The following is a 26946-nucleotide window of genomic DNA, read 5'->3' on the forward strand; positions in this document are numbered from 1 at the left end:
AAAGATCTGAGCAAAGAAATAGAAGCTGTAAAAGAAAACAGGGTAGAAATTACATAAATGAAAACTACAGTAATATATATATAAAACTCACTGCATGTACCTGATGGTAGAGTGAATGATAGAGGATAGAAGTCAGTGAATTTGAAGACAGATCAACTGGCCACTCAAACTCAACAATGGAGAAAAAAAAGAGTGAGAGGGAAAATATGAACAGGGCCTCAGACACTTATGTGACCATAGCAAAAGATGTCATATGTATGTTATCATGTTAGGAAGAAAGAAAAGAAATTGGTGTTAAAGAATATTCAAAGAAATGATGGCCAAGGACTTTCTAAATTTGATAAAGAAAACCAATATGCACATTCAAGAAGCTGAGTGAACCTGAAACAGGATAAACCCAAACAAATCCTCACCAAGTCATCATAATTAAACTTCAAAAAAGAAAAAAAAAAAAAAAAATGAAAGCAGCCCAAAACAAATGATGCATTACCTATAGGAGAATACAAATTTGAGTCACAATGGATTTTTTTATTCTGAAACCATGGAGGCCAGGATTTTTCACACACTGTGTGGCACATTTTTCAAAGGCCAAAAGAAAGACTCAACTCTAAGCCTGATATCCAGTAATACTATCCTTTGAGAATAAAGAAGAAATAAAGGCACTCTAAGACAAAGAAAAACTTAAATAATTTCTTTCTTTTTTTTTTTTGTATATGTTTTTATTGGAGTTCAATTTGCCAACATATATCATAACAACCAGTGCTCATCCCATCAAGTGCCCCCCTCAGTGCCTGTCACCCAGTCACCCCATCCCCCCGCCCACCTCCCTTTCCTCTACCCCTTGTTCATTTCCCAGAGTTAGGAGTCTCTCATGCTCTGTCACCCTCTCTGATATTTCCCACTCATTTTCTCTCCTTTCCCCTTTATTCCCTTTTACTATTTTTTTATATTCCCCAAATGAATGAGATCATATAATGTTTATCCTTCTCTGATTGACTTACTTCACTCAGCATAATACCCTCCAGTTCCATCCATATTGAAGCAAATGGTGGGTATTTGTCGTTTCTAATGGCTAAGTAATATCCCATTGTGTATATAGGCCACATCTTCTATATCCATTCATCTTTCGATGGACACCGAGGCTCCCTCCACAGTTTGTCTAATTGTGGACATTGCTGCTATAAACATTGGGGTGCAGGTGTCCTGCCGTTTCACCTCATCTGTATCTTTAGGGTAAATCTTCAGCAGTGCAATTGCTGGGTCATAGGGTAGTTCTATTTTTAACTCTTTGAGGAACCTCCACAGTTTTATTAGCAGACTCAATTCCTTAAATATTGTAAGAAGGAATTTCTTCAAACAGAAAGGAATTGAAATCATCTTAAAGCATCAAAAACAAAGAGGGAAAAATAGCAAGGGAAGACATCTACATACATACAATAGATTATCCTTTTCCTCATGAATTTTATATATTTGATGATTGAGACAAAAATTATCATGCAATCTGCTACTCAAGACAATGATATTTTAAAGTGGGGAATGTAAAGAAACCCAAATGCAAATCAAAGTCTCACACTTCACATAAAATGTTGATAACAGGTGACTATGAAAAATCATATGTGCTTATTGTAATTATGGTAGACCTCCTCAAATATGTCCATGTCCTAATCTCTGGAACCTGTAAATATGTAAGCTTCAATGGCAAAGCAAAATGGAATTAAAATTGCTAATCACCTGCCCTTAAAATAGGAAGATTATCTGATTTATCCACGTGGGAGCAATGCAGTTAAAAGGGTTGTAGTTACAAAGCAGAAGAAAAAGAAGAGAATCAGAAAGAGATGTGATGCAAAAGGATTGAAAGGATGCAGTGAGAGTGAGTGAAGACACAACCCACCACTGAGAAAGAAGAGGCCGCAGGCCAAGGAACGTAGACAGCCTCTAGAAGTTCAGCGTCGAGGAAACAGATTCTCCCCTAGAGCCTCCAGAAATACAGGCCTGCTGACACCTCAATTTTTTCAGTGACACTTGTGTCAGTCTTCTGACCAGAACTGTAAAGATAATAGATTTTAGCTTTTTTAAGCCACTAACCTTGTGGTAATTTGTTGTGGTCATGACAGAAAATGAATACGTATTTTGGTGAATAATTACCTTGAACATATTGTTAGTGGAAATGTAGATGGTTAACAACTTGCTGATGAGGCCTCAGAAGGAAGGGACGTGTTATTGAAAACTGGTAGAAAAAGAATACTTGCTATATAGTCACAGAAAGCTTAACAGAATTATGTCCTGAAATTATATGGAAAGCAAAAGTTGTAAATAAAGAAATGGGACATTTAGCTGAGGGGATTTTCATGCTAATAGGGCTTCAAAATATGGCCTTGTTTCTTAGTGGTTTTTATGGTGAAATGTGAGAGGAAAAATGTAAACTGAGATGAAAGTGTTAAAAAAAATCCAGATCTAATGACTTAAAAAATCCTTATCCTATCAAGTTTGCAAAAGATACTAAAACTAAGAGATTCACTATCAGGAAATCATGCCCCAGAGAAAAATCTAGGAGTGTGACTAGACAATCTTTTGCCTTAGAAAGGTAAAAAAGTTAGAGTATTCAGTAACACTAAAGGCTCTTAGGAAAGATTAAGTATGTGGTTCTTAGATTCCCTCTGCCATCTCAGTAGAAGCCCAAAATAGAGATAAGATTATCTACAAAAGATATTTGGAAGTTCCTCTTGTCTAATGGAATGAATCTCTGACATAGATGGACATCTACAAGGTTTTTGACAATGTTGTAGTAGCATAAATGCTGTCAGCTTGGACTGAAGGAGACAAAGTACAAAACGAAAGAATGTTGTGGGGCCCTCAGAATTTTCCAGCAAGAAACAGGCTGTTAGAACTATTCATCTGTAAACATAAGTTACCATTTATACAAAACAATAAAAAAGAAGAAGAAAGAAAGAAGAAAGAAGAAAGAAAGAAAGAAAGAAAAAGAAAGAAAGAAAGAAAGAAAGAAAGAAAGAAAGAAAGAAAGAAAGAAAGAAAGAAAGAAAGAAAGAAAGAAAGAAAGAAAAAGAAAGAAAGAAAGAAAGAAAGATGACTCTAAGTTGCTAGAACACAGAGCTGTGAACCCATGGAGCAGAATTCAGGGGGAATAAGCCACAGGGAATGTTTTCCAACTCTTGATTCCAAATGGAATTTGCCCTATTGGACTATAAAGCTGCTTCAGGGATGCCTGGGTGGCTCAGCGGTTGAGCGTCTGCCTTTGGTTCAGGGCATGATCCTGGAGTCCCGGATCAAGTCCTGGATCACATCCCTCATCGGGTTCCCCGCAGGGAGCCTGCTTCTCCCTCTGCCTATGTCTCTGCTTCTCTCTCTGTCTTTCATGAATAAATAAATAAAATCTTTTTTTAAAAAAAGAAATTTTTTTTTAAAACTACTTCAGACCATTGACTCCATTTCCTTTTCTATTTTTTTCCCCCTTTGAACAGGAATGTCTATGACTAGTATCCTATGTCTGTCTCACCAACGTATTTTTGGAACAGACAACTTGATTCTTGAGTTTCATAGACCCACAAATGGAAGTATTTGTGCCTATGGATGGATTCTACCTAGAGACTTACCCAAATGTGATTTAGATTTGGAATTGAATGATATGATTTGGAACTTTTTATCTGATAATATTAGATGAGATTTTTTACTTTGAATTGATGTTGTAATGAGTTAATGGTGTTGGAGACCAACAGAATCTTATTGACATATATTGAACACTCCACCCAACAAAAGCAGAATACACATTTATTTCAAGTGCCTATGAAATATGCACCCAAATCAACTATATCCTGGACTGTTTTTTTTTTTTAGTCAATAAATTTAAAAGAATTGAAATTATACATAATTTGTTTTCTAAACATATGACTCTAAATAGTATAATCAACAATAGAAATCATAATAGAGGGACAAGAAGAAAATCTCTAAATACATGGAATTAAACAACATGCTTGTAAATAACCCATGGTTAAAAAACCTACAGGTAACAAACAATGCTTTCTTCTAAGATTGGGAATAAGGCAAGATCTGTCTTCATCATACTTATTTAACATAGTATTAGAAATTCTAGACACTGAATGAAATAAGAAAAAAAATAAATGGTGTACAGATTAGAAAGGAAGAAATAAAAGTTTCTCTTTATTTGTAGATGATATGATTGTTACATAGGAAACTCTTAAGAAATCTATTTTTAAAATCCAAGGAATAATAAGTGAATTCAGCAAGGCCCCAAGAAAAAAGCTCAAAATATTCAATCCTATTTCTACATACTAACAATAGACATGGGGATATGAAATTTTTAAAATATCATTTATCATCACTCAAAAATTAAAAAAAAACTTAGATATACATGTAACAAAAGAGACACAGGGCCTATATGCTGAAAATTACAAAATACTGATGAAATAAATCAAAGAATCAAAGTAAATGTAGAGACATGTTTATGAATCAGAAGACTCAACATGGTAAAGATGTCAGTTCCCCCAAAATTGATCTATAGGTTTAATGCAATTCCTACACAGCCAAAGTTTTGTAGACATAGACAACCTTATTTTAAATTTTTATTGAAAGGTAAATATTCTAGAATATCTAAATATACATGACAAAGAAGAATAAAGAAGAAATAATCATTCTATCTGATAAGTCTATAGTATTAGCCATAGTAATTAATAATGTGTCAATTGGAAAAGGGATAAGCAGATAAATCAATGAAACAGGAAAGAGAATGGAATCTAGACCAAATAGAAATATGCTTAAACAAATATGCTTAACTGATTTTTGATAAAGCTACAAAAGCATTTCTATAAAGCAAAGATAGTCCTTCAACAAATGATGTTGGAGCAAATAAATGTCTATAGGCAAAAAAAAAAAAAAAAAAAAGAACCTCAACCTAAACCCTACATACTATACGAAACCTAAACCCTACATACTATACGAAAACTAAACCACTAATGAAATACAGACTTAAATGTATCACATAAAACTATAGAATTTTTAGGAAAAAAAAAATTAGGAGGAATCTTCAAGACCTATAGGACTCAGCAAAGAGTTCTCAGACACCAAAAACATGTTCTGTGTAAAGAAAATGATACATTAGATCTCATCAAAAGTAAACACTTTTGCCCTTGCAAAAGCCCTTGTAAAAAGATGAAAAAGTAGTTATGTTACAGACTGGGAGAAAATATTTGCAAACCAAATATCCAATAAGGACTACTATAAAAATATATGGAAAAAAAAAAAAAAACCCTCAAAACTCCACACTTAAAATTCAGTTGAAACATGGGCAAAAGACATGAACACGTTTCACCAAAGATATACAGAAAAGAGATTCATTGTTATAAGCCAACAGGGCAACAAAGATTAAAACCACAATAAGGTATCACTATCCACCTATTAAAATGATTTTTTTTTTTTTAATGATGACAATACCAACTGCTAGTAAGAAATCCGAGAAATTGGATCACTCATACTTTGCTGGGGAGATTGCAAAATGGTACAGGATACTGAAAAACACTTCATCAATTTCTTATAAGGCTAATTAATTAGCTTATGACCCAGCAATTGCATTCCTATGCCTTTAAAAAGGAGAAATAAAAACTTAAATTCACATAAAAACTTGTATATAAATATTCATAGCTTTATTTATAATAGCCAAAAACTAAAAACATCCCTAATGTCCTTCAAGAGATGAACAATTAAACAAGCTAAAAAATCAGGTCCTTTGAATTTGACCGTAACAAATTTCAGAGTTCCTTGAAATTATGTGATGGAATTGGATGAGGTAGAAAGAACATTTTAGTGAAAATACAAATTAGTATATAAAACTAATCATTTGTTCATTTGTTGAAAATGTTAACTTACTACAGAATGGACTTGTGCCACTAGTATCCAAAAACACAGTGGTCTTGAGAAATTGTTTTTCTTTTCTTTCTTTTAAAGCATCTTTCCATAGCTCAGCTTGATAACCTAAGATTTGAGAAAGAAAACATTAGAAACTAGATTTCCATCAAATAGCACACAAAGCTTTCAAATAAAACAAACAAAGCTTTCAAATAAACAATGTATTACAATAATAATAATTTATGATTTCTGTAACTCAAAAACCATCTGTCAAATAATTTTATATTCCATTCATTTTAATTACATAATAAATCAAATTCAAGATTCATAAACAAATCCACTCCCTAGAAATCTTATCAGAGCTGAGCATACTCCATATGGCTACAATCCATTTGTAGCAATTTTTACTATTATATCATAAACTCAAAATTGTACTTTTTTTTAAAGATTTATTTATTTATTCATGAGAGATACACAGAGGCAGAGACACAGGCAGAAGGTGAAGCAGGCTCCCTGCGGGGAGCCCAATGTGGTATTCCATCCTGGAACTCAGGGATCACGCCCTGAGCCAAAGGCCGATGCGCAACCGCTCAACCGGAGCCATCCAGACATCCCCAGAATTGTACTTGCATCTCCTTTTAGTAAATTCAGTAGAATAAAATGATTAGATAAAACAAATACAAAATTTAGTTCCATGAGCATAGCTCCCAATTCTCCTACATATACACATGCATACAGATAGCGTATGTATGTGCATACATTATAAATGTGTCATAAAGATAGCATCTATATACATTACATATTATATATGTAATATATATATTCCAGATACATACATTATCAGCATATTTTTTTAATTTTTTATTTATTCATGATAATCACAGAGAGAGAGACAGAGGCAGAGACACAGGCAGAGGGAGAAGCAGGCTCCATGCACCAGGAGCCCGATGTGGGATTCGATCCCGGGTCTCCAGGATCGCGCCCTGGGCCAAAGGCAGGCGCCAAACCGCTGCGCCACCCAGGGATCCCATCAGCATATTTGAAATATTAACACATACACATATATTTAAAATGTTTCCTACTTTATGTATTTGTCTGTTCTTACATTACTACCTCCAAATTTGAAATTTGAATGTAGTAGGAAGAACACTAATCCTTCTATTCACACTGGGTCACAATTTTCTCAATTATACAGAAAAGCAATGAGCCCAGAAAAGCAATTCCCAACATAAGATCTGAAGAAAAAGAATCCCACAAGACATCTTCTGGACAGAAGAGGTCTATGAGAAATTAAGTCTGGCAAAATCTGCATTTTGCCCTCCTCTCCTAGCAATTCTCTCTGCATGTTAGTATAAACCTCCTGCTGAAGAAAACTGCAGAAAGCTGTTTAATTCAACCATTGCAATTGCTTCCCATTTCATTGAGCCCCTTTGGCTTTGGAAACATTTCTAGCAGATCCTGATCGTGGCACTCATAAGATGTTAGTGCTGGGATGACATGCTTGGGATCTGGTAATCTCTTTAGAAAATCCAAAGCAAAAAAACAGCCTCTAAGATTCTTTCCAGCTCTACTGTTCTATTTTTATGTGGATTCTTTTTTTTTCTCTCTCTCTCTCTCTATAATTTCTCACAGGCAGGCTGTAGTTATCGAAAGTTGAAATACTTAGCTGCTTTTGCCAAGCTTTATGAGTTTGGAAGGTGTGAACCATGTATGATTCATGTCTACTTGCTAATAGCAAATGAAAAGCTGACTATGGTTTACACCTCTCCACTTGCTCCTAAGACTTTCCATAAAAATTAAAATCTTCAGTGCCACTAAGAATGTACAAGTCTTAAAAAAAAAAATGCATAGTCTCTTTCTTTGGTGGAAAAGTAGAAATATAGATGGATGATAGATAGTGAGACCTCTTTACAAAACAAGAACAAGGATCATCATAAGACCACCAAATTTGCACGCTACATTGAGCATAGTTGGTTAAATTCCATTGAGCAGTTGATTAAACTCTTTTCACTAAAAACCTTAAAAGTACTACATAGGAAATAAATTATTTTCTCTGGTTGTTCCACAGGTAATTTGTCCATAAAATGCTAACATGTTCTCAAGAAAATATGAAAGTTTCCAGCAAAATACTAACAATTATTTATTCATTTTCCATAAAAACTTATAGTAATTATAACAATCTCACTTACCTAGCCTAGGACATGATTTTTTCTTGAACTTCTCACAGTTTACACATAAACCAGCTTTGAAATCTTCATATGAAGAACAAGGAAATGAAATAAAATTGCAGTTTGTTTCCAAAGATGCCATGAACAAGTAAACTGCTCTCTGGTGGTTGCATTTAATAAATTCAATTCCTTAAGTGTTAAAAATCAAGCAAAAGAACTGTAGATGTATTAAACTGTAGATTTATTAAACCAAGTTTAAATAAATTAGAGAAAAATTAAGTTCTATTCAATACTACATACTTGTGGATATTAAAGTGTTGACTATACAATTTTATCTCAAGGAACTAAATGAGTAGTACCATTGAAAATTTAAATTTAATATGCATTTACGTGACATTTATTTTTAAAAATTTCTGAAGTAATAACTACCACAGGAAAAAATGTTTAATTTCAATCATTTGATCACCTCCACACACACAGTGCTACCATACTTAATAACTATGTGTATATCTTTCCCTTCTAACCTCACATCCCCAACATTTCTACTCATTGTCAGGGAGGACTATGAAACCAGGAAACAATAAAACTTTTATTGTGTCCTTTTCTTTCCCAATCTTCTCACATCCTTATAATCTTTGACCAAACTTCTCTAGCTGCTGTGGTCTTTAGTGGTGTGTTACTTAACTAGGTGTCACTGTAGACCTCAAAACACTGCTTCCTAGGACTCTGAAGTGAGCCAAATGCACACCTGGAGCAGCTGCTTGGCTATTTTGTAACAATCAAGTACAAGAGATTATGAATCTGTGCTTGTATAATATTATAGTTATGGTAAAGATTAAATCCTGAGACCAAACTCATGTTACATGCTACTTTGGCCATATGTGCTTCTTCATTGACTTAGACCTTCTCCTAATGTTTAAAATGCTGAAATAAAGGTGCACACACACACACACACACAAAAATAATAATAATAAAATAAATAAAGGGGCACCTGGGTGGCTCAGTCTCTTAAGTGTCTGCCTTCACCTCAGGTCATGATCCCAGGGTCCTGGGATTGAGCCAGAGTTGGGCTCCCTTCTCAGCAGAGAGTCTGCTTCTTCCTTGCCCCCCCCCCCCCATTGCTCCTGAGAGTACCTGTGTGTGCCTTTGCTCTTTCTCTCTATCAAATAAATAAATAAATTTTTATTTTTTAAAATTTTTTAAAGATTTTATTTATTCATGAGAGACAGAGAGAGAGAGGCAGAGACAGAGACAGAGGGAGAAGCAAGGTCCTCGCAGGGAGCCCGACGTGGGACTCCATCCTGGAACTCAGGGATCACTCCCTGAGCCAAAGGCAGACAGACACTCAACCACTGAGCCACCCAGGTGTCCCCAAATGAATAAATAAAATCTTATTTAAAAAATGATGAAATGAAGCTATTGAAACTAATGTAATAGGTCTCACCATGACAAAATGGGATATGTACTGGTAAACTTTATGAACTGAGAAAAATCCAATTAAGCCATTTTTTACCAATAACTCTCCTGACTCATGAGCAAGGATGATCAAAATCTTGCCCACAAGTTAAGAAGGAAAAAAGTAAATTGTTTTCCTTTCATCATTTGAAATTCATAATTCATTCAAAAATACTATTGGTATACCTGAAAAAATGGATTTAGGACAGCCAGGTTGCTTTTTTCCTCCATTTGGATAAAAATCTATATGTCCCAAGGGTTCTTTAAACCCTAAACCTAAGAAGAAAAACACTCAAGAATCACAAACTGAATATAATCGAGTCAACAGCACTTTTACAAAATAAAATATCCTATAAATTCCATTGAAAGTGACTCTTAAAATTTGAATTGAAAATAAAATAAATGCTATTTTTACAAAGATACATTTTTCTGGTATTGTCTCAAATTAATTCCTCATGAAAATTATATGTCATCAATTTAACATATTTACCAATCATCAATTTACTATGGGTCCATCACAGTCCTTTGTGCTACAAATATATAAATAAAAAAGAAAAACAGAGCAAAACTCCTTTTGATAGTGGAAACTATATCTTACTGGGAAGAAGACATAATACACAAGTGAAAATATAGTATGTCAGATAATAATAAGTACCACAGCGAAAACACCAAGTAAGAGGACAGTAAGTGCCTAGTGGGGGTGGTAGGTTGCACTTTTAAGTAGTTTGGTTAGACAATTTTCCATTGAGGAGGTAGTCACACAATGATGTGAAGGATGTGAGTGAAACAGTGAGCCAAGCAGAAAATTATGTGAGCATACCTAAAGGATTCAAAGAAATCCAGTTACCTGGAGTATAACATGCAAGAGGAAGCGCTGGGGGAAATGAAGCCAAGTCATTTGTGACCTTTTAGGCCAGTGTGATGATTTGCTCACACTCTGGATACAGCCAAAGACTTAGTACTAGATTCACTAACTGGAAATACCTAAATATGCTGCATCAGCTGGAACAAATTCGGCCAGAGTAACATAAATGTGTAGCTATGATTTAAGGGCTTCTGTGTATCTGTGGTCCTCAGAACCCCAATGTGGGGGCTATAACCCAGGGAAGTCATGGGGATGAAAGAGGTTAGGTAGCAAGCTCAGAATACTCAGGAATGTGATTAGATATGAAATTTTGCTGCCAAGTAAAGTTGCAATGCTTTGGCTTAGGGCACAAGACATTTTCTACAACAGAATAAACTCTTGAAAGAGACCAGCAATAGATTTACATAACAAAGATAAAGACTAAAGACAGGTCTGACAGTAAGGATTAATATGCAGCCACAGGATTCAGTGTTAGTATGGAACAGGACAAGATAACTGCTAGTGAGGTGTTGGCAGAGCATGAGAACACTGGGCCTGTGAATAATGGGGGAGGGGATTCAGCGTGTAAGGAAAGGCAAAGAACAATTCAAATGACTTCAGTAGAACTCCTTAGAATCCAGGGAAGCACAAGACTGATTTGATTGTGACAGTGTGAGGATAGGCTAGCCAATCTCTCTTTACATACCATCACCTGCTTACATTCTCCTAAATATGACCAATATATATATTTTTTTTTAATTTTGGAAATCTTTACAGTTTCCTTATGTCTGAACTCAACATGGAGTTCCAAGACTAGGGGTTCCAGGTTGGAAACATCATTTTCTCCAATTTGCCACTAAGGTAGAATCAAGCCAAGAAGGCTCCTCAAGAATCGGGGAGAAGCAAAAGACATATTTATATTAACTTACAAGCAGCCCTTGATTCAGGCATGTCTTTTCCCCTTTACCAGATGGAAGGGGCCGGGCAGTTTGGTCTGTTTAGGTCATTCATTCCCTTGGTTTCAAGGAGGGTAAGGAGAGTAAAAAGCCGTATGGCTTTTAAAATTTAGCCACTTAGCTATCATGTCTATGTCAAGAAATAGCACCTAGAAACTCTTAGTATGCTCTTACCTAATCACCAGCTTCCCTTTTCCATTAAAAATAACGTAACAAAATAATTTTTTTTGCTATTCTTTACCTTCCAAGGATGCCTCCCAAAACATTATAGTTTATTTTTGCCCATTTGGGAACTATATATAAATTGACTCATTTTTCATGTATACTTTTGCATATGCTTTTATTTTACTTGCTTTTTTATAATAATCTAAATTGGGTGTGATTCATTATCCATTTTTCTATGTTGCAGAATTGGTTTACTAATGTGACATTTTATGTAGAATTTTTGCATCCATGGTTATAATAATGTCCGCAAATTTTCTTTTCTATAATGTTTATCTCAAGTTTTGACATTTTTAGGATGGCTTTTTAAAAAGGTTATAAACAGTTTCCTACATTTTATTATTCTCTGAAACCATTTGTGTGAAAATGGTCTTATTTCTCCCTTAATTGTTTGGCAGAAAAATCTGCCTAGGATTTCCTTTTTGGAAGTCTTTAAATTACAGTTTCTATTTCATTAATAATTATAGAACTATTCAAATTTTCTTTCTTAATCTGTCAGTTTGGTAAATGCTTTTTGCTTCTTCATAAAGTTTTTCTATTTTATACACAATAGGATCACATATTTTCATATTTATTTTATGATATTCATTATATCATAATATGATTAATTTAATACCTGTAGTATCTGTAAAATGATATTTTTTATTTTAATTTTTTAAGATTTTATTTATTTGAGAGAGAGAGAGAGAGCACAAGTGGGGGAAGGGTGGAGGGAGAGGGAGAAGTAGGCTCCCCACTGAGCAGGGAGCCAGACACTGGGCTCTGGCTCCATCCCAGGAACCTGAGATCATGACCTGAGCCAAAGATAAATGCTTAACTGACTGAGCCACCCAGGTGCCCTTTTTTTTATTATTAATATTCATTATGCTTTCTCTCCTTATTCTATTTTTTTCTCCCTAAGAATATATTAATTTGGAGGGTGATATATAAAGTTTAAGCATTCTATATTCCTTCATTTCATGGAAAGAAGGTAAAAATGCAATGTTTTACAAGCCCAATGTAAAGGGTTTCAGAAATACTTCCCATATTCAATGTATCAGGAAACTTGCCATAAGAAAAGTGACTCCAAATTACCAGTTTATTTTTCTGGAATTTTTCTAGCTTCTGTATTTTGGACTGTAATTTTTCCCTGTTAGCTCAGCAAGAATGTTAGTCCAAATCATCCAATTTACAATTTTGAAAGGCCATATAGCTTTTTTAAAATATACAATCAACTATGGTAAAAAAAAAAAAAAAAAAAAAAAAAACCTACACACTCATGGATTACTATTTAAGGAAAAGACAGTCTGCCAAATATATGCTAACCCCAAGTATCTCATTCAGAAATTCCTTGAGAGAAGGGACATGCAGCATCAATATTCTGTGTCTCTCATTTGTGATGGTCATAAAAAGATCATTCAAAGGTGCCAACAATGTGGCCTATAGTGGTAAGTTAGATCTGATAGTCTAGGTTGTCAAAAGATGTTGAGAGTGAAAAAACAATAAAAACAGTTTATTAGGAAAGCCAAAAATGCAAACAAGAACAATAAAAAGTATGAAGAGCTAATTCAAAGGCCATAGGCAGAACTGAAGTTGAGAGAGGTTTCAGAAGGAAGAGCTCAGACAAAGAATCACAGGGCAACTGGGCAGTAGGTGTACTGTGTGTGGGAATGCTAACCTGATAGAAAGGGATAAAGCAACAAAGTCTTGAGAGGCTGAGTTATCACAATAGAACTATGAACCTTTAGGCACTAACTACCTGTGATACATAGGTGAAGTTTGATTCCAAAGAAGGAGCAGAACGATACCCGTATAGGCTCAGCCCCCGGCACACAGACATAAAGGTTGAAAAATTGTCCTCTGTGGGATTTATGGCATTTATAGCTCTCACAAAGGCATTGGTAGGGATCACCACATGGTAAACTCAGAGGACTATGGGAGCAAATAAATTACTTGGACTAAAGAGAAAAGAAATGAGGAAATAGGGAAATCAGAACAGTCTTGGCATCGGGATCCCTGGGTGGCACAGCGGTTTAGTGCCTGCCTTTGGCCCAGGGTGCGATCCTGGAGACCCGGGATGGAATCCCATGTTGGGCTCCTGCATGGAGCCTGCTTCTCCCTCTGCCTATGTCTCTGCCTCTCTCTCTCTCTCTCTCTCTCTCTCTCTGTGACTATAATAAATAAATAAAAATTAAAAAAAAAAAAAACTTTAAAACAGTCTTGGCATCACTTCCTCCTTTCTCCATGGTAGTGCCATATCCTCTCTGTGCCCGCAACCACAACACATGTAGATTATCAGCTGATCAGAGCAACAAACACATGAAGCACAGACTCTGGAATCATACAATTTTGAATTCTGGCTCTGCCACTTCCTGACCTTGTGACCATTGTCCCTAGCTTCCCCATCAGTAAAAAGAGGATATTTACTTATCTCATGGGGACTTGGGAGAATTTCATAATTAATTCACATAAAGCATCTAAAACACTGCCTAAGGAAGTGCTCAACAAATATTAATATCATCAATTTCAAATGAGGAAGGGGCTCAGAGACATCTAAATTCTTCCTTGAAAGTATCTGTCCTGGGGCACTTCGGTGGCTTAGTGGGTTAAGCATCTGCCTTCTGTTTAGGTCATGATTCCAGGGTCCTAGGATCGAGCCCCAGTCAAGCCTTAAGTTGGGGAGCCTGCTTCTCCCTCTCTCTCTGCCCTTCTCCCTCTTCCCCTGCTCGTGCTTGCTTTCACTCTACTCACACTCTCTCTCAACTAAATAAATAAAATCATCCAAAAAAAAAAAAAAAACAAGAGTCTGTCCAAAGCACTCTGGCCCAAGCTATCAATAACCTGTTAGATATTTTTAGGAAGATAATTAAAAACAATACAGAAACTATTTCCCTACTTTTAAGGGAAAGTATTCTCTATCTGTATCTGAAATGCTGTGTTCTGTTCTAGTTGGTACACATCACAAGGAGAACGTGAGTGGAGAGAATGGTAAAGCTAAATACAGTAGAAACATTAAGCATGGGAGAAACTGTGATCAAATCAAAATTGACAATAGTATGAACAAGATGAAGTATTTTTTTATCAAGTTTCAATTGTTTAGGATGATATGACAGCCCTTGAAACCTGAAGGAGGTAAGCTGCAGGCAAAAAGTGCCATTTGACTCCAGAGGATATCACAAACTAAGAAATAGCCCTTGTGGGAAATATAATCATTTTATCATTACAGACTCATCATCACTTTACCCACTACTCTTTCTCCTTTTATGTTCTCTTATTCCCCAATGTCTTACATCTTTTCCTTTCCAAATAATTAAACAATAAATCCTACATTGTTACCATGGGTATCAGAATGGATGACATCAACAAATTTAGCATCAGTGTAATCTAATCTAACATTAAATGGTCTTCCAGAGAATTTTGGCCCAGCAGGATCAAGACCTGAAATTCAAGAAAGAGACTGTCAGTCGATTAGTCAATTCCTACAACAATGGTTATTAGATCAGATATTTGCATTATTATATTATAAGCACATCAATATAGTTTTAGCTTAAACTTGTGCACAAAATTAATATTAAGAGAAATTAAACTGAATGAGTAGCAAATACCTTCATTAATTGAACAATACTTTTTACCAATGTTTAGAGTTTATCAACAATCTAGTGTTAAGCTACACCTAGGGATGCCTCAACAAAATACTGTAGGGTTAATTGAACACCAATAAAAAATAAATTTATAAATTAAATAAATAAATAAATAAATAAATAAATAAATAAATAAATAAAATACTGTAGGGTTTTGTTTTATTTTGGTTTTTTTTAGTATTTTTATTTAAGAAGTACTTAGGGATAAACCTGTAGTTGTTTTATAGTTAATAACAAATATCTACTACAGACCTGAGAAGAGGTAAAATGAATAATATCCTGATCCTGTCTTGATCCTCATGCTTTACTAGTTCATCCTAGATCTATCTATAGTTCTAAAATGATTTTTATTTTTTTTCTAAAATGATTTTTAAGGCCAAATACAATTTGGGCTGTGGCATGAAACAAATTGGTATTTTATCCTTCATTTTTCACAAAAGTTCCCCACATACACACAAGAAAAGGAAAATCCATTAAGAGTTCCATGAAATATAGATATTATTGCTGGTGCATTTGAAAATTTAAATAGAAATCCTAGGCTCATGACCTACTGGCATGTGTCAAAAAATGAGGGTGGGGAGGAGGTAAAGTTTAACAACTTGAGAATATCTATTCAATGGAAGATAAAATCATCTCAAAAATGTTTTACCTGTTATTCTTCCAAGTTGACCTTGAAATATCTTTCCAACAAATCCACTAATGTGAGCCCCTAAGCTCATACCTATGAAATGAAAATTATCAAGAGATGCTCCATACTTCTGCAAGTGAAAATACAATGTTATGATTTTCATTTTAGAAATCACAAATGCATCAATATTCTAGAATTCATTTTTTTCTCATTTAATGTATTTCTGGGAGACAGAAAATGGGATTTTATAATTAAAAAAAAACTATATCTTTGTTCAACATTTTCCATAAGATATCCGATTTTTCTCTATACATTTTTAGTAATGCCATTACATTTTTAAAAACCTTTGTTATCTTTTATCCAAAATAGTATATGCCAAATAATACATTTAGTTAAAGAATTTCATAATAACAGTAAAAGCACCATTAGGTATTACCTTGAATAAGTGCTTTGTAAATCTCATATTTAATATTCATATTAGTCCAATGAGGTATTTATTTTTATCCTATTGCCTAAAACAAGTCCTGGCATCTATTAAATGTTGAATAACATCGTTTGATAATGAGTTACCTGAAACCATATTTACTTATTACTGTCAGGGACAAAGATGAACTTCAAGTCCAGGCCTGTTTAACTCCAAAATATATAATAATCTACCTACTTGTTTTTTCTGGTCAGATTATGTCAAAATCACCAAAAAGACTGAAACAGTGTGAATCACCATCATTTCAGAGATGACAAAATGAAACTTATGAATTTTAATTATGATCATGCCTTCCCAGATCACAAGCTGGAGAATCATGGAATCTATTCCTCCAAGCATAAGTTTTAAACACCTCTTAGAGGCCTGTAGAAAGATGTGGGATATTTGCTGTCAATGAGTAACTAAACTCAGGCTTTCCAAACACAGGGTATTAATTTTCTTCAAATTTCTCAGAGCAATGCCCAGAAACTTGAGGGAGAATCACTCTCAACTTTAGTGTTATTGAGCTTTTCTTCCTTTTTCCTACATATAAAGCCTTTTCCTAAATTTCTATCTTTAACATTCGTATTTCCCACACTTTGAAATACATGTTTATTAGAGAAAAGGCCACTGCTGTAAGCAACAATCAATTATGCAATGTACAGACTATAAGACCGAGTGAATCAATTAACTCCACTGTCTCTCTAGAGAGCTAGTTTGGTTTCGTCCAAATTTGAGGAGGTAAAAATTATACTGATCTTGATTTCATTCAATGATTATCATATACCAGACACTGAAATAATTAATTTCATTTAATACTTCTATAAAACATTCTTATAAAGTTTGGTTATCTCAAATGTATAGAGATAAATAAATGAGGCAGAGAGATTAAGCAATTATTCAAAGTCATACAGAGTATAAGGGATAGATTTGGTCTATCTTCCAGTCTGACTCCTGACAATTATATGTAACTGCTTCTTGGATCTATTAAGCTTGCTTAATTTCAAGAGCACTTTGGAAATTCAGCACAACACAATTCAAAGCAGATTTCAAGCCCAAGAATGTTCCAAATCAGAAATCACCCTTCTTTCTCTCAAGTGCTCATCACGACTACGTTTCTCTCTAGAACAGACACTGATATCCATATGGGTTGGTGTAGTAAGTATAGATCATTCAAACTGCAGATGACTTAAAACTGGCCCAAATTTATGGCTCATCCCAACAGTGGACCTAAATGCTAGACAAATCTGAATGGTACAAAGACCTGTCTTCAAGGCTGGCAGAAGTATGCTACTTTTCAAGATCTTTTTCTCTCACTTTTACCAATTCACATTTGATTAATTATAAATATATTAGCCATATCTTAGAAAAGATACCTAAAGAACCTAACGATTATATAGTTTATCTCCTTGGTCCACTACCTTAATATCAAGTCAGTATAGGTAGAGTTAAAAAAAATAAAAATCTTAAAAGATTTTAAGGGAAAACATAATAACCAAATCTTTAAGATCATTTTTTAAAAATAAGACAGTTCATATCTAGGTATGGAATTTATCCATTCACACAAGGAAAAGATGGCTGTAAATGAAAGCATATCAAAGCAATAATCCTTAATATGTATAGGAAAAAAGTATTTATCTTAATACCACTTTGTGGTATTACATAAAAGATTTTATATATAATGCATAAATTTCTTACCAAAAGATTCCGAATGTACTCACTCAGACTTCTAGCAACTCTTCTGGTGTTTTTAACTGCTCTGCTGTAAAGAAAAGTTGTAGCACCCCGGTTCCAGTCTACTACAATTATATTCATATCCTCTCGATTCAACAAAATCCTTAGGAAGTTCTGAAGCCATGAGGGAGTGGAACCTGTTGGTCTATATCCATGAATAAGCCAGACCGTTTTCTTGTTTGTACTGAAATTAACATTAAGTGAACCATTCTGCTCAAACAGTGGCTCAGCACAGTTGAGGTTGTTCCTTGTATATAGCATCAAAGCAATCTCCATTTGGGGAATAAACAAATCTTTGAGAGAATCCATTAGACTTAGCTGAGAGAAGTGAAGGCATTGTGTTTTACTCTCTGAAATGAGAAAAAAAAAAAAAAAAGTCAGTCAAGATGATTCCTGCAATAGTATTTGATACAATTCTTATTGCTATTAAAAATAACAGATTTGAATTTAGAGGGAAGATTTTATTTCTTTAGTGTTTCAACATAATACTCTGGAGCAACTACAATGTTTAATGCATTGATTATGTTAAAAAAAAAAAGACCCTTTGAAGAAGCATCCAAAATTTTTAAATAAAATATAGAAAGAAAAAATAATAATAAAATAAAATATAGAAAGAAATGTGATGGTTTAAAATTAAGAATTACTTTTTATCTCTACAAAAGAGAAATGGTGTGACTAAAAACATTAATTTTGTTAGTAAAGGGGTGCCTGGGTCTCAGTTGATTAAGTGTCTGCCTTTGGCTCAGGTCATGATCTCTCGGGGTCCTGAGATCTGGCCCCACATCAGGCTCCCTTCTCCGTGGGGAGTCTGCTTCTCCTTCTCCCTCTGTTTCTTCTCCGCCCACCCTCCCTGCCCCCACCATTTGTACTCTCTCTCTCTCAAATATATATGCACAACAATAAAAGTAAATAATGAGCTTTAACAGAAATTCTGCAGAATATTTATATATGGATAATAATCATTCAAGAAAATATATCTAGTGAACAAATAAATACAAATCAAAACAATAAGGTATCACTTTTTCTCATCAAATTAAACAAAAAGTAAAAATCATCTTAATACTTCTAAAGGTATATGTAACGAATATTCATATACATGGATGCTGAGAGCATAAGTTGATACAAATACTTTTGAAATTAAAATTATATGGTATACATATAATCTTAAAAGTAGGTATTCGTCCTTATTTTCTTTTTAGGATTTATATTAATGAAATAAACAATTTGTATTAAATGTAAAGACATTAATAACAGGGTATGGATAATTGCACAAAAACTTAAAATACCTTAGTTATACCATATAGTATACTCATCAATGTGTGCATCCTATGTGTCTGCCTATTTATCTACCTTCCTCTACCTACCTTCCTACCTACCTACTTATCTGTCTATCCATCTGTGTATCCTAGAAGGATGTAGGACAGAATGAAATAACTAGGCCAAATCAATAGCAATAGTCATAGCCAGGCATGAAAAAAATGGCTGTTTTTTAATTTTCTTTTTCATAGATTCTCAGGATTATAATTTCTCTCAAAATAAGCATATAATCCCAATTTTTTTTACAAAAGCATATTTGTACTTGTACTGTTTCTGGTAGTTTAACTTATTAAAAGATTTGGGGAAACAATTTGTCAATTTATATCAAAAATTCACAAAATTTTTAATATACTTCATGCCAATAATTCTACATCTAAGAATTTATCCTAAGAAAATAGTTATTTAAACATGTAAAAATAAACTAAAATATATTATTTTAGTACTGGAGAAATAAAAGCAATTTAAATGCCCAGAAACAATGATGTGAATAGGTAAACCATATATATATATTTAATAAATATAAATTATATACATATATTTACAACTACAGATATATAATATATATTTGATAAACCCATAATAATGTGCACAAATTACAATCCACCTTCTAGTTTGGAAAGTATATATGTGATATTGTCATAGTTATTCAGAAGATAAAGGAGGAGAGCAGTGAAGGAGAAGCACAATTAATTTCCAGGTTAAGAGGTGAGAGATACTTAGACAAGTGAAAACTTTGAAGCAAACTTCATTTGTCATAGGTACCAGAGAATGAGGAAGTGGAGAAGAGAAATAAATCAAACCACAGTGCAATATCACTGCTTACTACACTATACAAATTATGTGGGGAATTGTGTACATCCATCTTTCCATCCTCTGAAATGTTTCCATCAGCTGAAACTCTGAGAAGGCCAAATGCAATCAATATATCCAAACTGTTGGTCCACTCCAAGCCAAGGTAGATTTTATCTGGCTCTGAGATGAGTAATGAGGAATAAAAAGTAGGATCCCTGTGATAAAGTAAGGAACAGAAATCACCTGAAATAATCAAGAGAAATATCTATTATCTAGGGATCCCTGGGTGGCGCAGCGGTTTAGTGCCTGCCTTTGGCCCAGGGTGCGATCCTGGAGACCCGAGATCGAATCCCACATCGGGCTCCCGGTGCATGGAGCCTGCTTCTCCCTCTGCCTGTGTCTCTGCCTCTCTCTCTCTCTCTCTCTCTCTCTCTGTGACTATCATAAATAAATAAATAAAAATTTTAAAAAATTAAAAAAAATCTATTATCTATTGCCAGCTGTAGAAGTAATTGCAGAAAATTCAATAGCATTCTCATTACAATACAAGAAAAATCGTGTCTCAAAAACAGGAGGACATTTAGAAAAAAAAATATTAAGGCAGAAAACAACTGGATAAAATTAAAAGTGAAATAATGAGATACTACAATTCAAGAAAAGAAAAAATGCAATTGCAGAATAAAAACTCACATTACACATTAAAACATGGAACACTCACCTGACAGCAAGAAATGAAGGAAGAAAAATTTCAGTTTTGAAGAGAATATAGATATGGGACAGGAAATGATGAGTCAAGGTAAAAATCATGACTATTCCCCTGGGATGAGAAGGAATTGGAGAGGGAGATGGTTGCAGTTACAATTATTAAGGAAAAAATTGCGTACCAGGATGTGCAAACTGAAAAGACTCATCACAATCTAGAGAAAATCAGTTAATCAGACTCACCAAGAAGCTTCTTAGAAACTAGTTTGGGTTTTGATGAAAAAGGAAAACATCCTGAAAACATCAAGGCAGAAAATCCATGTTACAAATATTTTTTTTCCATGTTACAAATAGAGGAATAAAGTCACGATGACTTCAGATTTGTCTTCCAAAACAATACATTAGACAGATAAAAGTGTAATGAATGAAAGCTATGAGTGGAAAACTTTGTAGCCTAATGACTTTATATCCTCCCTAAAGTACACCATTCATAAGTGACATAGTACAGTTCCTGATATCATCACTGTTAAATAAATGCTAGATTTATTGAAGACATGACCCACAGACACTCACAGATAGTATAAAAAGATGGAAAGTGAGCATAGAAGTAGGTTAGACACCAATATAAGTGTATATATCATAAAACTGAGTTAACCCAAATGCAATATCAAAAGGCATTCTTATTCAAATGTTTAATAAGAATATTGTACAGCAAACAGTGTATATATACAAAAGATAAGAAAATGAGAAAAGAAATAGAAAGTAGAAAACAAGAAACAAAATGATACAATTACACCAGAGAAAAAATATAAAGTTAATGTAACTGTATAAAAATTGCCTATTAAAAAGCAAAGAATCGGGGCAGCCCATGTGGCTCAGCAGTTTAGCACCACCTTCAGTCCAGGGCCTGATCCTGGAGACCGGGGATCAAGTCCCACGTCGGGCTCCCTGCATGGAGCCTGCTTTTCCCTCTCCTGCTCCTCTGTGTGTGTGTATGTGTGTGTGTGTGTGTGTGTGTGTGTGTTTCATTAATAAATAAATAAAGTCTTAAAAAAAATGAACACTGAGTTTTGTTATGTAAGTGATTAATCACTTAAATTACTCCTGAAACTAATATTGCACTGTAGGTTAACTAACTAGAACTCAAATATTTTTTTTTAATGACACTTAGCTATAAGTTATTTAAAAGAAGTGCACAGGAAATTTTAAATAAATGGGGAGGTACATTCTACACAAAATAAAATAAAAGGAAAGCTGGTTGGTGTTCTAGATTTCAAGGGGGGGGCTCCAATTCATCACCCATTCTTGAATCTATGCCATTTGCCTTCTAACTTTAAGTCATTCTTCTACCATCGTAAATGGATGAATTGCCCCACTTTCTTGATATGGGGACAAACATGCAGCCTGCCATGGAAAATAGGATCCTGGTAGATATAATGCAAGCAGAGGCTTGAGATGGACTTGCATGTTGAGGTGTTGGTCTCTCATATATCTGCCACCACCATAAGAACATCCTTGGTCTGGCCAGCTAGAAGAGGAGAGAGAGGCAAAGAAAAGCCAAGTTCCCAATTGTGTCACCCCAGCAGATTCACAGCGAGTCAAAAGCAAAACGTGCAAATGAACCTAATCAAGAAGAGCAGTGGTGCCTAGCCAATTCCTACCTGACTCCACAAGTGTGAATAATACTGCTTTAAGTCAAATGCTACTGAGGGAATGAGTTTTTCTTTTGTTTCATTTTGTTTAGCTTTATTGTGACATCATATAATCAATTACATTGATAATATTAAAATCAGGTAGAGAAAATAAAAACAGGTCTTCAAATGATAAAAAACATTAATATGTTAAAACTCCTAAAAAACATTGAACTGGGGATCCCTGGGTGGCGCAGCGGTTTGGCGCCTGCCTTTGGCCTGGGGCGCGATCCTGGCGACCCGGGATCGAATCCCACATCGGGCTCCCGGTGCATGGAGCCTGCTTCTCCCTCTGCCTGTGTCTCTGCCTCTCTCTCTCTCTCTCTCTCTCTCTCTGTGTGTGTGTGACTATCATAAATAAATAAAAATTAAAAAAAAAAAAAAAACATTGAACTGACTCAATTCTGGTAGATGTTAGAAGTAGAAAAATAAGTTCTAGGCATCAAAAACTTATCAGAATCCCCAATTAGATTGTCAGATTTCTCAGCACAAACTTTGAAGCCAGATGATATATTAATATATTTAAAGTGAAGAAAGAGAAAAATATTCAACCTTAAATTCTATGTCCAGCAAAACTGTCCTTCAAAAATGAGAGCAAAATTAAGATCTCCTTAGACAAACAAAAGCTGAGGGAGTTTAACACCATAGACTTGTTCTACATGAAATGCTAACGGGAGCCTCGAGTTGAAATGAAAGGTTGTTAGACAGTAACTTAAAGTCATACGAAAATATAAAGAGCCCTGGAAAAGGCAAATTATGAACAAATATAAAAAACAGTATTTTTGTAATTTTGCTTTGTGACTCTACTTTTTATTTTGTACAGAATTTAAAAGATAAATGCATAAGTATAATTATAAATCTATGTTAATATTATGCATTATAAAGACAAAATTTGTGTCATCAATAAGTGAAAATGAGGAAAGCAGAGGTGTAAAGGAGTAGCTATTTATGTAAAAGTTGTTACTGAAGTCTATTTTTTAAAGTTGTTAAACTATCAATTTAATATAGATTATCAAAACTAGGATGTTACATGTAACCTCTATGATAACCACAAAGAAAATAACCTACAATTTTACACAAAAGAAAATGAGAAGGGAATCAAAATGTGTCACTACAAAAAAATCAACTAAACACAAAGACAGTAATAAAGGAAATGAAAGACAAAAATAAGGTATAAGACATATAAAAACAAATAACAAGTGGCAAAAGTAACTACTTCCCTATGTAATAACTTTAAATGTAAATGGATTAAGCCCAATAAAAATAGATTGACAGAGTGGATTAAAAAAACAGCAGCATCCAAATACATGCTATCTATAAGAGACACAGTTTACATCTAAAGACATTCATAGGTTGAAGTGTTAGGAATGAAAACAGATATTCAATGCAGAAAGTTACCAAAAGAGAGCAGGGATACAACCTAAATGTCCAGTGACTGAACGGATAAAGAAAATGAGGTGTATATATACATAGTGGAATATTATTTAGTCATTAAAAAGTTAGGCCTGCCATGTGCCACAGATAAACCTAGGAGGCATTATGATAAGTAAAATAAGACAGGCAGAGAAAAACAAATACAAATACTATATAGTATCAGGATCCCGGGGTGGCTCAGCGGCTTGGTGCCTGCCTTTAGCCCAGGGCTTGATACTGGAGTCTTCCTGCATGGAGCCTGCTTCTCTCTCTCTCTGCCTGTGTCTCTGCCTCTCTCTCTCTCTCTCTCTGTGTCTCTCATGAATAAATAAATAAAATCTTTTTTAAAAATACTAAATAGTAACACTTACATGTGGAATCTAAAAAAAAAAAAAAGTCAATTTCATAGAAATAGATAATAGAATGGTGGTTACCAGAGGTTTGGGAGGGATAGGCGGGGAGATACAGATCAAAAGGTGCAAAATTTCAGTTATGAGTAAGTTCTGAGACTCTAATATGCAACATTGTGACTATCATTAATAATATGATATTGTATATTGACATGTAATAATTTAATATCAATACTTGAAAGTTGCTGAGAGTAAATCATAAGCATTTTCGTCACATACAAAAAACTGTTAATTATGAGAGGTGATGGATGTATTCATTATCTTGATTTTAGCAATTATTCCACAATTTTATGTGTATCAAATCATCACATTGTACAATTTAAATATACACAATTATATTTGTCTATTATTCCTCAATAAAGTTGTGGGGTAGAGAAAGAATAGATTGGGATGTCTATACTTACAACATAGAAAAATAGACTGTAAGTTAAAAATTCTTACAAGAGATGAAGGACATTGATAGAACTAAAATCATAAAACTCTTAGAAGAAAACAAAAGAAAACTTCATGACTTTGGATCTGGTAATGACTTTTGAACGTTACCAAAAATAGCATGGACAATAAAAGAAATATGGATGAATTGTACTTCGTCAAAATTAAAAACTTCTGTGCATTGAAGGACATTATCAATAGAGTGAAAAGGTAACACAGGGAAAGGTTCCCACAGGAAGTGGGAAAAAAATGTTTGATAAGGGATCTATATCCCTTATCAACCATAATTCAATGAAAACAACAAATAAACAACAAATAAAAAATTGACAAAGGATTTGAGTCGCATACAGGTAAAGATATGCAAATGGCTAATAAGAACATGAAAAGATGCTCAATATCACTAATCATTAGAGAAATGCAAATCAAAACCATAATGAGATACCAGTTCAAATCTATTAGGATTTGAAAGTAAAAAAAAAAAAAAAAAAAGTATGGCTACTATCAAGAAACAGAAAATAACAACTGTTGGCAAGTATGTGATGGAAAAATTGGAACCCTGTCCATTGCTGATAGGGATGAAAAATGGTATGTTGCTAAAAAAATAAAAATAGAATAACCATGTAATCTAGAAATTCAGCTTCTGGGTATATACCCAAAAGACCTGAAAGCAGAGACTCAAACAGATACTTATACACCCATGTTCATAGCAGCATCATTCACTATAACCAAAAGGAGGAAGCAATCCAAGTAGCATCAACAGATGAATTTTATAACAAAATCTGGTATATGCATACAATGGAATATTATTCAGCCTTTAAAAAGGAAATTCTGACACATGCTACAACATGGAAGAACTTTGAAGACATTTTAATAACTTAAATAAACCAGTCACAGAAATATAAATACTGTGTGATTCCATTGACACAAGGTACCTAAAGTTGTCAAATAGAGACCTAAAGTAGAATAGTGGTTGCTAGGGGGTGGGAAGGGGAAGAAAATGGGAAATTACTGTTTAATAGGTAGAGTTTCAGTTTGGAAAGATGGCAAAATTCTGGAGATGGGTAGGGGCAATGGTTGTATACCAATGTGAGTGTACTTAATGCCACTGAACTGTACACTTAAAAATTATTTAAATGGTGATTTTTCTGTATGTTTTACCACAATTAAATTAGATTTATAGAATCCAACTCCTGTCATGAAAGATATCCAGACTCCTCTTACTTCTGTCAACAACTAGAACACTGAATAAAATGTATATATAAAAGTTTATGCACTAGACAACAAAGGGGCTCAGAATTGTGATCTCTAAAAGAAAGGAAATAAATTATTTGAACACTATAATCTAATAGCTTTCTGCCTGGAGATAGTCTCCTGCCATGCAGGAAGGTTGGGCCCATGGAAAGCATGGTGGTATTAGTAAACTGGGGGGAAAGATTGGAGTTTAGGGAGGGTAAAGCAACTAGAATTTATATCAGAGTGCTGCAAAGGAAGGAGCTCTGCCTCTGCAGAGCTCTGAAATCTGCAGAGGGATCCCCATGAGTAGGTTGCTAGATACAAACCTACGCATTTACAGAATAACATTCCACGAAGAGCTCGAAGCTGAACAATTAATTCCAAAGGTCACAGCACTCTGAGAGACAAAGTTTTGGCTAGCCAGAGTAGGAAGGATCTTAAAGAACATCATGGACATTCAATAGAGACCCTAGAAGGGTCATATTTAGTTTTGAGGGAGCTAAACTAGCTCTAGTTTTAAAAAAAGAGTCCTCTTTTCTCCTTCTCATTCTCTCAAGTCTGCTTGCTTTGACTCAGCTTCATTCTTTGGCAGGAAGCAGGCTATGTGTCTAAAATATGGAGAGAGAATAACGATTTTGAAGTAAGCAAAGATTTCTCAGACAAGATTACAGTAAGTGTGAAACAAAAGGAAACAACCTGACAAATTGGACATTGTCATAACTAAACACATCTGTTCCTAAAAAGACATTGTAAAAAATATGAATATGCAGGCTTGCAATATGCACACCTGAAAACCAACTATGTGGGATGGGGAGGAACGCGTGTGTTTATATACACATATAGGTAAAACACAACACCTCAATTGCTCAAGAATTGTCAGAAGAATTGAAGATACTTAACAAAAGATGGTATAATGGCCAATAAGCTTACAAAATGATGCTCAATATCACTAGTCACCAGAAAAATATAAATTAAACTAAAATAATATA

At 34.2% G+C, this 26946-nt stretch overlaps 1 protein-coding gene across 3 annotated transcripts in view; it reads right to left on the reverse strand.

The window, feature by feature from the left end:
* LIPI (lipase I) overlaps window positions 1-26946 on the reverse strand; it is a 130574-nt gene that overhangs the window by 22618 nt on the left and 81010 nt on the right. For 2 of the 3 annotated variants that reach the window (XM_077878799.1, XM_077878800.1), the window contains exons 4-9: window positions 17932-18317; window positions 15792-15900; window positions 14838-14939; window positions 9687-9776; window positions 8067-8234; window positions 5899-6003 (exon numbers count right to left, since the gene is read on the reverse strand). In XM_077878799.1, the coding sequence (XP_077734925.1) occupies window positions 5899-6003; window positions 8067-8234; window positions 9687-9776; window positions 14838-14939; window positions 15792-15900; window positions 17932-18276 (919 nt within the window). In that variant the 5' untranslated portion in view covers window positions 18277-18317. Of the gene's footprint in view, window positions 1-5898; window positions 6004-8066; window positions 8235-9686; window positions 9777-14837; window positions 14940-15791; window positions 15901-17931; window positions 18318-26946 lie in introns of those variants that run through there. The other variant, XM_077878801.1, reaches the window with a different exon arrangement.

This window comes from Canis aureus, chromosome 30 (assembly GCF_053574225.1).
Source record: "Canis aureus isolate CA01 chromosome 30, VMU_Caureus_v.1.0, whole genome shotgun sequence".
Lineage (NCBI taxonomy): Eukaryota > Metazoa > Chordata > Mammalia > Carnivora > Canidae > Canis > Canis aureus.